Below are 12907 nucleotides of genomic sequence, written 5' to 3'. Positions count from 1 at the left end.
CAATGAGAGAATGAGGCCATGTCAAAGTATTCTAGACATTTTTACAGCCGTATGAGATATAGAACCTAATCAGAGCAAAACACAGTTTCCAAAAAAAAAAAAAAAAAAATTGTTGTCATTGTGCTTCATAGAAAATGTCTTGGAAATGAAAATATTCATCTGGAGAAGAGGGAGATGTTTTATAGGTCAGTCCGTCCCAGTCAATCAGAATTCAAGGCTACAACAGATTGAAAACGGCATCGCATTTCTACGCATGTAGCGCTCGTAAAAACACTAGTGAACAGTATTTATCACGATGTCAAGGATGAAACTGTTCAGGCTGCACATTATTTCGCCTCTTTTCTCTTCATTATTTTGGCTTGAAACGTGCTCATTGAGAGATTTATTGATACTGGGCTGCAGCCATGTCTTGTTTGCTTCATTTTCAAGCCTCATCATTCTCCTGAGCAGGAATAGTTCTCGCAAACCAAGTGCCCTTGCTATCATTTAGCATTATGGATTTAAATGCAAATTTTATTGCAAGGGTGGAGGTATTAAAAACCTCATAAGGTACTTCTTTATCTATTGGAGACACGGAGAGGATAGATAGATAGAATCAACACACTTCACACACATACATCATCTGAGACACAGTATTATCACAGAAGAACTCAATAAAGCCACGTGAGGTCTGTAACTAAGATTTTGGCTGTGTGCTGTGTTCTTTCCCCGTGGAGCAGACCACCCTCCCTGTCCACTCCAAAAACAATATTAAAAACACTCGGTCCCCCGGATTTTTCCAAATGTTGGGGTGTTGCAAGTCTTGTTTTGGTGTGACTCACAGATGATCTCCTGTCTCATGAAGTATATATATACTGTATATATTACCAGATTTTCCTCTGAGAATGGAAGCAGATGTCGCTGGGGCTCTGCTCTTCGCATGCACGGAGACATGTTCTGATAAATTAATGTATTTTGTGTTGATTGGCAGTAATTAGCGCTGATTACTTGTTACCGGAGAGTTGAGAGTCAATCATCTACGTCTCTATTTGTGTCACTCGCTAAATGTCCTTTTTTTTTTCACCCGCAGGTATCCGTTTCCGACGGTTTTTAGCAGCTGCAGCAAAAAAGACCTGACTGCCAGTTTTGAAAAAGGCGTTGGGATGTGTCTGTTCAACATGCCCGAGGTCAAAGTGCTCTACGGTGGGCAGAAATGTGGCAACGGCTACGTGGAGGAGGGAGAAGAGTGTGACTGCGGAGAACTGGAGGTGAGAGTGCTAAAGGTTCTGAAGGTTCTGATCTCTATGCCAAAATTCAAACGCTATCCTCAGCTGTTGCACATAAATCAATGTTACTCAACGAGATGTAGCTACTGTTTACATCATAAGGTAAAATGGCAGTTCTGCGTTTTGTTTTTGTGTGTGTGTGTGTGTGTGTGTGTGTGTGTGTGTGTGTGTTGTAATACAACCTTTTAATCAGCTTTTTAAGCCACAGTGCATCATATTTTCATATAAATTAATGTCTCTTACATAAAAGTCCTTACAAAATCAGTTCAATGCCTAGAAAGGTCACGGTAACAAGGTACATCTCTCTTCTTTTCACACTAGGTGGCGCTGATGTACATGATGACATTCCTGCACTGCCAGGGGGAGGCATACTGAGTTAGCCCTCCAGTTAGCCTTAGACCGAACGGACCACGTAGTGACGTGCCGTTGTACAACCGCCTCGGCACCTGATAGTGTCAGAAACTGACAGAGTTACTGGCAGCTGTTGACCATAAACGCATGTCTATTATACTGTGTGTGCACATTTGAGAGATCGAGAAAACATAAATGCAAGTGGTTCTTTGAATTTCCCCGTGGCCCCAAACCAACATTTCCCAAACTGCAAACAAGCAGTTCACCTCACTTTCAAAAGGTCACAGAGCTCTCTCTCTATAATGCAAACAGAGTCTTAAGAAAATGAGCTTAGCCTTAGAATTTATTCATTTTGTGCAGTGAAGAGTCTCACTGTGATACAATTCACCGAGAAGTAACATCAGTGACAGCTTCATTGTGTCAGCTAGTGAATTATTCAAATCAATCTGCAGTAGCATGCACATATCGTGGCACACGTCGCTAACTGCTGCGAATGTAGGATGATAAGCCAATTAATCATGATCCAGCTGACAGTCAACAGACGGAGGAGATTTATGAAATATGAAGGAGACATCTATTATGACTCTTTGAGGGATATTTTTAATTACATCATTGCCTACGTGAGAGAGAACGTTCTGCTGTTTGTTTACACATTCCTACCCAGCAGGTCTTTTGTGAGCTATTCAGCATGTTGAAGCTACAGCCAGGATCAGGCTGACAATGGTCTTGTCCTTCAAAACAAAGAACTGACATAAGCCCCAAAGGCCTGAGCCAGAAGTGATAATAAAGCTCTCCACAGAGTTGAGCGGCGTCATGCCAACCCAGACCAGATTAGACTGCTCCAACAGCACTTCTCTCCACCATTAAACAGCCTCATTAAAAACCCTGAATCCTATTCCTCACAATCACAGGTTACTTCTTTTCAGAGCAACCCTGCTACCTCCTTTGGCCCCGGGGACCATGGGAAAGGCCTTAATGGTTTTCAGGCTGAGGGAAGTTCTGGAAGGCCCATCATGTCAGCTGTGTCCCCTGCCAGCTCCATCCATCTACTTCCCCCCACCGTCTCGTACTGCTGTACAATGTGTTCAGCCTGTGGCTTAATGGCGAAAGAGCGAGAGCTGATCCTCGGGGTCTTGTCAGCTTGCCTCTGTGTGAGATCATACATGCGCACGCAGACACACATGAACATCTTATATTCTAAGCCTTGTGGATGCAGCATTCCATCTGTATCAGGAGGCAGGGGGCTGCTGATTGGTGCGGTGCATGGCTCATGATAAAGCCTAACATGAAACAGATGGGCCTCCGTGGTGAGAGGGGAGATGTGAGAGTCATGATAGGGTTGAGGGGCTTTCAGTCTCTCTGTTCACTGCAGGAAAGGTCATTCAAGAATTCGGGTTCAATAGATTGACTGGGAACAGTTATTTCATGGGTTGTGTTTTGGTTAGAGATGACGAGACACAAAATTATATTAAACACTTTGAAAAACGATAATGGCTTTGATTAGTCAAGGAATCAGTCCATGGATATGAAAGTGTGCGGAAAACAACAACACCGCAAAGTATATATTCTCCAAAGAATATTTGAACCATGCTGAACGTTTTTACATGTATAATCCCACAAATGGTCGGCAGCGTGCAATCTATGTGCCTGCAAAACCCTGCTGTCTGAACCCCAAGCAAAATACAGCACATTCATTTTGTTTTAAATTACGAAGGTATTTGAAGTGGTTGTGGTTAAGGTCTGGTTAGGGTTAGGCACAAAAACCAAATATGAATCAATAAAAACAGCTACAAATGTCCTGAGCTTTTCAAAAACACCCAGTCTTGTCAGTAGAAGACCAGCTGTAAATATCCCAATGTCTCGGAAACTTCACATGTTCCAACGTTTCACTAACAACATGGTTTTGTCGCCAGAACAACGGCTCCAAATGTCCCGATGTCTCGATAAAACACCCAGTCTTGATGCCCAAACAGTGGCTGCAAATGTCCTGACATTTTGTTGAAAACACCCAACTTTGTTGACAGGACATCTCTAAATGCCCCCACGTCTCATTAGAGGCATCTGGTTGTCTTGAACAAAGGCTTAAAATGTCCCGTTCTCTCGCTAAAAGCCCTCGGTTTTGTCGCCAGAACACGTTCGAACACCCCCAACTTCTACTGAGTGAACACAATTTTGCCACCAGAACAATGAATCCTGTAACATGTTTTTGCCACTATCAAACCAGAAACTGCTGCTTTCTGCAAATATCTTGGTTTTATTTTCTCTGTCCTTCTTTTAATAATTTGAATCATTAAAGGTGGAGTCTCATTCCGGAGAGGCATGTTGACACTCAGCAGCCAAATGTACACACCCCTTCCTTTGGAGCTCTGTCCAAAGCTCCGTCCCCTGTAGCCGTGGTCATGGATGTGCACTGCCAAAGCAATGACGCCAGCGACTGGGCTTGCTGACCAAAAGAGCAATATGGTGGAATGCCATTAACAGTGTACTGTGGTTTAATTCTGCAGACTGAAGGTCAAAAAAACCCTCGTTGCCTTATAATATATATATATTGTACATAAAGCTAGTTTTAAGATTCTGGTGTTGTAGCTTGATTATATAGTTGTGGAAAAAGTGTTGGGCAGAATGTTTTGTGTGAGATTGATGTATCCAGAGGACACAATACTTAAATTGTTTGTACCAAAGTTGTTGTTGTTGTTTTATTATTATTACAGTGTGTCCTTTTTCTTGTTCCCCTCTCCTCATGTTTCTATTCTCTCCACGTTCTAGTAAATAGTTCCAGGCGTCTGAGCTTGTAGTGTCAGATGGGCATACAGTTTTTATAGAACCGCTGTCTTCCTCCTCCATGCCAGGGTTTTAGTTTAGTTCTTTTGAGGGCTTTATCCCATCTGATTGCAGTCTTAGAGATGAAATATGACGTCTTCCTTCTTTCACTTTTGCTCTCCGGCACTTACACTGCCCTTTCTCTGCTTTTTTTTCCCTATTTTTTGAAGGAGTGTTTGAATCCCTGCTGCAACGCTACCACCTGCACTCTGAAGGGGGATGCTGTCTGTGCTCATGGACAGTGCTGCCAGGACTGTCAGGTATGACAAAATATAACACATGAATGATATTTTGTAGAAAGATTTCTCTCCGTTTGTCTTCTCTGGGTCCTTATGTATCTTACTTGCTGTCTATATTTGAGAGTAGCTGAAGCCAGCAGGCACTCCATGCCGTGAATCCAGTAACTCTTGTGATCTGCCAGAGTTCTGCACTGGTACCAACCCTCACTGCCCCTCTAACGTCTACCTGCACGACGGCCACGCCTGCCACAATGTCGACGGCTACTGTTACAATGGCATCTGCCAAACCCACGAGCAGCAATGTATCACACTGTGGGGCCAAGGTAGATGGAAAGCCTTGTTGCTGGTATCCTGCCCGCGGTTTAACAACGGAGGCCAGCTTTTCAATGTGTTTCATTGTGTGTTGTAGGAGCCAAGGCAGCTCCAGGCATCTGCTTTGAAAGGGTCAATTCAGCAGGAGACCCCTATGGCAACTGTGGAAAGGACTCCAAAGGCTCTTTTGCCAAATGTGAAGCACGGTATGCTCTCACAGAAAACCTGTGAATGCATGTAGCTGTTTGCCACTAGTGGAATGCTGTGACAACAAGGGATATTCTGTAGTTGCAGGAGCATAACTGAACTCCCCTACACAACAGGACTGTTGATTGGATGATGATGATTCTTAATCTGTGCCGTAGAGATGATGCATTTTTTGCAGGCCTGTCTAAAACTTGTATGACGCTTGTACCAAGACTTGTGCGTGTTTGGCGTGATGATGAGTAGTGTACATGGTAACTTCTGTCAGCCACTTGTTAGCATCCACCTTTTTAAAGACACATAAAAGCTTTGAAACCGTCAGATGTGCTATTTACTGATGGTTTTATGGTAAAGAACAAAACAATAAAATTTCTTAAACTTGTTTTAACCACAGACCTTATTTCAGGCATTTAATTAAATATACTTGGAAAAAAAACCAAAAAACAATACAAACCCCACTGACTTCCAGATGAGGGAAGTGGACGTTTCTTCATTGCGTTCTTGTGCTGCACTTTTGTCATTAATTAAGTAAATTAACAAAAAAAAAAGTAATTTGTTCCACCTTCTCTGTGCTCTATTTCATTTCATCAAAAACTTCATAACTTTGCATTTGTGACTGTTGGATGGATAAAACAGGCAGTTTGATTTAACACCGAGTTTGAACGACTCGGGGTATTTTTTTTCACTATTTCCCATCATTCGAAACACTTACCTGTTCGTCAATAGAATAAATGACCAAACCATGGAAATAAACAACAATAATGAAGCAATTACCTGAAATATTGCAGCAAGTTACAAAATCTGTAGTTGGAGAACAGCACAAACAAGGTGCCCATTCCCCTAATTGGTGAGCAAGAGTGAGAGGAACAGCAATAGCACATATACGTGTGTGTGTGTGTGTGTGTGTGTGTGTTGTGTATTCTTTCGCGAAACAAGTTATTCAATTATCACATTGCTTTTCTCCTTGTTGTCACTTCTGTTTACAGTGATGCTAAATGTGGTAAAATCCAGTGCCAAGGAGGAGCTAACCGCCCAGTAATTGGCACCAACGCTGTTTCCATAGAAACAAACATTCCTTTGCAGGAAGGGGGAAGGATACTGTGCCGAGGTACACATGTCTACTTGGGCGACGACATGCCGGACCCGGGCCTGGTCCTGACGGGGACAAAGTGTGGAAATGGAATGGTGAGAGCAGCGTGATCCAACCCATGAGCAGCTTTCTTCATTTACTCATCTTCTACATTCAGTTGTGTTTTTAAAGAGTCAAGTCCCCTCGAAAAATAAGTTATTGAAAGTTTTAGTAATTGAATACCCAGCTATGCTAACCCATCTGTTGGACTACGTCAGAACAGTGTAAAGATATTATTTGAATACTGAGAATTTAAGAGTGGAACAAGTGATGTTGAGTGACTGACCATGACTAAGACCTTTTCATCAGGGTGTGTCTTTGTCATTTCCATTTTGCAAAACACATTTTCGATGTTCCTGACAGCACAACTTAGCCATGGGTCACATCGATGATACATTTACTCCATTTAGTTTAATTCACTTCTCTAGCCTCCACCCTTAAGGAGGATCCAGCCTCCACCCTCATCTGTCATCTGCGCCCACTGGTGCCAAGCTCATCTCCAGATGCAGCTCGGCTATTTTTGGGCGGGGCGCCTTTCACAAACCCAAAGTCCAAACTCTTGACTTTTAATATCCTTGTCCACTTCAGATGTGCCTGAATCGTCAGTGCCAGAACGTCAGTGTTTTTGGTGTGCATGAGTGCGCCGCCAAGTGCAGCGGTCGAGGGGTGAGTACAGAAGCTGCCATCCAATTTCCGCCCCTAAAAACATTGTGATAAAAATCATTCTCCATCAAGTTTAGTGGTTTGCTTAAAATTCCATTCCTCATACGGAGGGTAGGGAGCCATTACAATGCCTGGCAATCAATCATTCAGGGTGCTGAAAGCTTCAATCAATTAGGTATAATGACTTCATTTATGTTTAGTTTCAAGTGCCATTCGTCAAACTCTCATGCAGCCATCCTTGACCCAAAAAAATGTTTTGAATCCCAAAGTCTAGACTTTATTTTGCCAAACTGGGGGAGCAGTAACACAGTTAGATTTTCAGCTCATGTAGACTGACCACCCATCGGTCTTCTATGGGTGTTCCTGCTTAAAATTGAGCACGTGGCTTTTTTTGGTATAAGTCTTAGATTCACACACAGGTATGTCCCAAACGCCTGAAAGCTACATCTAAGCTACAATGGAAGCGACTGTCCCAAAAATGAAAGATTGCAAGTTGTAATGTAGTCATATTGTTGCCCTAGTTTCAATCAAGTTTAAAGCTCTTAGGACTGTTTGACTTGGACAAAATAAGAGGATGTTGCTCCTCTAGGACGGAGGGCACCCCTTCATGCACATGATTAGATCAAGATGTTGCCTTGGAAAGACGCCCTCACCTGCTCCTTATTACCCTGCTGGGGAATCCTCTTAGACTTTCCATTCCACCACTCTGCATAACAGGAGGACCACGAGAGACAGAGAGAGATTATAAAAATGTGGTACAAGGCAAAGGGTTTGCTCTGGTTTTTATCTTTGCCATGTGGATCTTAGATGTGGCGGCTTGTGGTCGACTAGACTGAAATGTCAACAGTTTTCATCAACTAAACCCTAGACTGAAATAGTGACAGTCCTCTAAGAATAAAATGCTAGCACACTAAATAAAACAGGGTAAGGATGATGAAATATGATGAAAATTAACAAGCCGCCACAATGAACAGTGGTGTGTCATGAGCAATCATTGACGCTCGCATTGAATTATCTGACAGAAAATTGCGTGACAGAAACTCCAACCGGTACTTCCAGTTTCTGCCTCTCCCGGTTTCTCTTCCTGTGTCATGAGGTACTGCCAAGACAAACTGGGCCACTTCGGACTCCTGGAAACTCTGCTCGTTATTTTCAGCTAGTAGTTCATAAACTGTTAGACAGCGAACCCTCTTAAATATCCGCTGCCTGCGCGAGCATTGTTGTGCAAGCTATAATCCCAGAGCTGACGTAAAAAGAAAAAAAACTATATTTGAATCCATTATTTGTCACCATTACTAGCCAGTTATAAAAAAAAAAAAAAACAGGAGTTCATACTTGCGATCTTCTCAAGCGCTAAAGGCTGGATACATAACACATGTAGTATCAGTTCAACATATTTAAGAAAGATCGTGGTTATAGGAGGTATCGATTTGGATGGATCATTCATAAATAACATCACATCATCTTTATATAATGATGTATATTTGTGATGACATTTGTTTGAATGTCCTTTTCCTGATCAGTAGCTTTTCCAACTTCAGCTAGAGGCTCTATAATCGAAGTAAAACAAATAGGAGACGGGAGCCAGCTGTGTTTGTGCATCTGGGGATGCATTAAATGTCAAATCATGAACAGATACAGACGCTTTTAGAGGCGCAAAAAAGGCAATTTGACCCAATCAGTAGAAGCATCATCAAAAAGTAAATCCGTGAAGTGTCTTGAATAAATACTTACATCCTACTTGGTCAGCTACACCTAAGGTGACTCTTCCTGCGTTGTCCTTGTAATGCTCTTAATTGCAAAAGCAGTAATTGTATATTTTGAGGGTAACTGGGACTGGACAACAATACAGTAAAGATATGTCACCAAGTCATCGGCTAATGTTTTTTTTTTTTTTTCTATATCAAATTGACGAAGAAATGTCGGGGTCTTTGTGATCTCTGCAGGTGTGCAACAACAACAAGAACTGTCACTGCGAGGCTCACAGGGCTCCTCCATTCTGTGACAAAGCAGGTTTTGGAGGGAGTGTTGACAGTGGCCCCATCAGGTTAGCAGGTAACGCAACATTACATCGACCGGTTGACTTACTGCAGCAAAGGTCTATGGAATGATGACCGCTTTAATAGAAATAGCCATGCAACAGCTACATGTGAGAAACTGTGCAGAAAAGCTTCTCTTTTTTCAATGTGGGAAATGCAGCGTTCGAAGAATCCTAAGAATGCGCACTGTTTGGAGAGGATTTTCGACAACAAGACAGAAACTGAATGACAAGTGTGCAGTCATGTTAATAGGTGGAGGCAGGCAAGCAGTCAGGCAGCACTGGAGGAGACTTCTTCTCATCTCCATGTGTGTTTCTGAGCAGACAGTGGGAATCTGACCATGGGGGTCCTGGTGGCTCTCCTCACTGTCCTGGGAGCTGCTTTGATCATCTGCATCAAGAGGAAAACACTTCTGGGCATGCTCTCTGCCAGTAAAAAGAACCCAATTGAGAAGCTCAGGTACGTGTTTTCATGATCATTAAATCATTTGTTCACAAATAAATAAACTGCACCAGAGTTTGTTCAAATCAAGAGTTACGAAAGGTCACACCGTCAAGCTAATTACAGTGTAGACTTTGTTTTGATTCATAAATTTGAATGAGTTCCCTTTTTTAACTGGTGTGTGATTAGAGGTTTGTCGTGGTTTTTTCCTTGCATTTCAGATCAGTAAGCACTGCAATCAGCAGACCGTCCACTCCTCACCAGCCTCAATCAGCGAGCACAGCGTCTCCGTCTCGGCCAGCCCCTCCTCTGCCTCACAGCGCTGCCATCTTCAAGGTCACTTGATCATTTGTCTGTACTTGACCAAAGTCTTAATTTTTCACAGATTTTAATGCAATGCATCATTTCTCCTGGTAGACTGTAGCCGTTGCACCAGTACGGATCATTCTCTGTTGGATTGACATGTTATTTTCACACAAATGGAAGCTCATTCAAATCCAATTAAATCATCCCTGTCTACATGGACATGTGGAGGAGTTTCTGATAATGGGATATGTGGTGAGCAATGTGTTCATGACACTTGAATACATTTCCTATCATTAACAGCTGCCTGTTAAGAAAGATCTTTCTGCGTGTTCTCCCATGAAGTGGCTGCTTCCTTGAAATATACAGTATATGACCGGCTCCAAAGGAACACTGCAGGAATTGTTAGTGTGTGTACGTCCTTTGTACATGGCAGCCTTGACATGCTCTGTCAGGGAAAGTAACCCACGATGGATTGAAATTGTCAGAAGTGACTTTTGTGCTGCAGGGTGGCGCTAGATTGGTGTTTTTAGTTAGCAGCATGTGGTTTTCATTGGGATTCAACGGTAAGAAGAGAAAGGTTGCCAGGCTGTTTGATGTAAGCACAGTGCAGGTGAGGTCATTTTCCAGTTGTCAGGAGCTGTGTTAAACTGCCACATGAGCTCATGTGTGCCTGCCTTTGTGTTTGGACCCTGCACATCTGGCCAGGTTTAAATACCAGGTACTCATATTTTGGCCCTATTCTTGGTCTGATCTGTCTAATTGGGAGTGTGTGTGGGCGATTCAGCTGTGCCACCTTTGAATGAGGCCAGATGGATGCTGGCTTATGGCTCAGACTGACTCTTTGATGGGGTACCTGAAAGCAGGGTGGGGGCTAGTAAGCAGGTCGGTGGGAGCAATTGATTTATACAAGAGGAGGATGAGGAGGAGGTTAATGTGACTCTATCAAATAATAGTCAACTCACTCTTCGGGCTCTGTCTTTCATCTTCCTGCAGCCTCCTCTCCGGGGGCCAGAGGCAGTGCTCCCACCAGGCCCCTACCCCTCTCACAGCCTTCGCAGATTGCCCCAGTGCCCTCCAGTTCACCTCAACCACCCCGTCCCTGTGTCTCTCACTCTGTCCCTCTCCCCGCGTCCTGGCCAGCCCAGAGCCTCCCCAGCGCCTCCACCTCACAGAGCCCCTCCACCTCACATTCACATCACAACCAGGGGGGCTTCATCTCGCGGCGCTTCACGCCATAACTCCTGTAGGATGGTCATGGTGGGTGAGAAACATTTCATTTTATGATGTTGCTGACTGTAATTTCTCATTACTGTGGCCTTTAATACCTAACCAGGGAAATAATGTTGTCACTGCACCTTCACAGCGGTGTTGTGATGCTAACCGTTTTCATGGTTCTTTTGTGGCCCATAAATGTATATGCATGTTGACAGTTATGCGCAGTCTCATAAAATAACGAGGTTAACCCGGGAGCTAGCGTCATCCAAGCGAGACTTCAATTCTACAATACAAACCACCTCATAAATAATGAAAATGTAGCCAGCCTTAAAGGGGTGAGTGGGGCACAGACGATGAAACGCCACATAGAATGAGCAAGTTTCTCCTAGTATCACAGCGTGGTGAAGTTGCTGCCACTACTAGTTTAGTTATGGCACTGCAGGCTGTCAAAGTTGAGGCGAAGAGAAAGCCAGAGGTTCTTGGTATTAAATCCTTCTCACTCAATGATTCTCAAAGACTCTTATTTGCCTTTAATCCGATTTGACTTGTAGCCTGTGAGCAAGCGAGGGAGAGAAAGGGCGAACCAGAGAAGGAAATGTGAAGAAATAGACTGAGGGAGTCTGAGATTATGAATGAAAGAACCTAATAATTGAAGAAAATATATTCATATTTTAAGACATAAACTGAGAGTCTTCGCTGGCTCCAGCATTTACGGCTTTTTGGGGGGGGGGGGTTAGTGTTGGTGGTTTCTTTATCATTTAATGGTTTAGTTTTAGACTGTTTGTTGCACAAAATAAGCAATTTCAGGACATTACCTCAACCCCTGCAGGGATATATTTCTTTAAATAAATAGAACATTTGAGGTTAATAAAGAGTACAGTTAGTGGTGAACCACCAGATTCAAAATACCAGAACTAACTATGAGCTACACGTACTAGGACACCTCAAGAAGATCAGGAACCACTTTGAGGCTGGAATGATCCCTGAGTCGACTGTAATTTGTATCGCCAGAGGGGAGATGAGGTAAAAGCAATGCTATACAAGTATTAGGCTAATTATAGGTGCCTCAAATAGATAATGACATCTTGTCCACATTGGTGTGTGTGTGTGTGTGTGTGTGTGTGTGTGTGTGTGTGTGTGTGTGTGTGTGTGTGTGTGTGTGTGTGTGTGTGTGTGTGTGTGTGTGTGTGCGCGCTTCACCTGCCTGAGCCGTTGGGGTTTCCAGGAAGACTTGTGAGATACGGGCTCAATTTATTCCCAGATTAGTCATGGTGTCAGGCATGTTTCCTTTCATTGGTATGCACTAGCCGCAGCAGTCCCGTGAGATTTTCGGATGTATCACTTGTTTAATGCAGCTTGTGTTGATACTCACACATGCAAGCAGGAGACGTAACTAAAAAACTGCAGGTTCGGGTCGAAGCAGGGATGCTGTGGTTCGCTATTTGACTCCCTCCTCTCTGATGTTTGAGCCTTCCCTCCAACTGAGGAGAGGAGGAGGAAGCTAATGGAGACCAGCTGGGAAGTGGGTAGCAGGTCTTTATCATGACCTCAGTCTTCCAGAGAGGATTAAAACCACATGACAGCTCGTCTCATCAGGGGCAAGGCTGCCCTGAGACAAGGACAAAACAAGCATGCTAGGGGTTCTAATTGTCTGACTGTGAGTGCCACCTAGTGGAGACTGCTAGTTGTTTTTTTGTTTTTTTTACATCTGCATAGGAATTGGAGAAGCCCAGTCCTCCTCAGAAGCCCCTTCCTGCTGATCCAAGGAGTTCTCGCCCGGGGAGGAGTCGCACTGCCGTCCAGGGGCCCTCTGTTGTGTGTGGCCCCTCATCCGTACCTGGTGTACCCAGACCTGTGCGCCCTGTCCCCCACCCAGAGAGGTGATTCCTCTTCACCAGCCTCATTTGAAAACCAGACCTAAAT

The 12907-nt window shown here is 43.6% G+C and overlaps 1 protein-coding gene across 3 annotated transcripts in view; it reads left to right on the top strand.

The window, feature by feature from the left end:
* adam12a (ADAM metallopeptidase domain 12a) overlaps nucleotides 1-12907 on the top strand; it is an 82839-nt gene that overhangs the window by 68600 nt on the left and 1332 nt on the right. Inside the window, exons 12-22 of one of the 3 annotated variants that reach the window (XR_015111680.1) lie at nucleotides 1070-1247; nucleotides 4607-4696; nucleotides 4803-4998; nucleotides 5085-5193; nucleotides 6178-6376; nucleotides 6909-6986; nucleotides 8930-9038; nucleotides 9346-9481; nucleotides 9685-9799; nucleotides 10763-11030; nucleotides 12701-12864. Coding sequence is in view for 2 of the 3 variants with exons in the window: in XM_086196419.1 (XP_086052545.1) it covers nucleotides 1070-1247; nucleotides 4607-4696; nucleotides 4803-4998; nucleotides 5085-5193; nucleotides 6178-6376; nucleotides 6909-6986; nucleotides 8930-9038; nucleotides 9346-9481; nucleotides 9685-9799; nucleotides 10763-11026; nucleotides 12701-12864 (1638 nt within the window). In the remaining variant the exon portion in view is untranslated. Of the gene's footprint in view, nucleotides 1-1069; nucleotides 1248-4606; nucleotides 4697-4802; nucleotides 4999-5084; nucleotides 5194-6177; nucleotides 6377-6908; nucleotides 6987-8929; nucleotides 9039-9345; nucleotides 9482-9684; nucleotides 9800-10762; nucleotides 11031-12700; nucleotides 12865-12907 lie in introns of those variants that run through there. The other 2 variants (XM_086196419.1, XM_086196420.1) reach the window with 2 other exon arrangements.

Source organism: Aulostomus chinensis, chromosome 23, assembly GCF_037954235.1.
Source record: "Aulostomus chinensis isolate RoL2024-O1b breed Wild chromosome 23, RoL_Achi_v1.0, whole genome shotgun sequence".
NCBI classification, from domain to species: Eukaryota; Metazoa; Chordata; class Actinopteri; order Syngnathiformes; family Aulostomidae; genus Aulostomus; species Aulostomus chinensis.
Note: the sequence above shows the minus strand (reverse complement) of the source record. Positions and strands in the feature narration are given on the sequence as shown.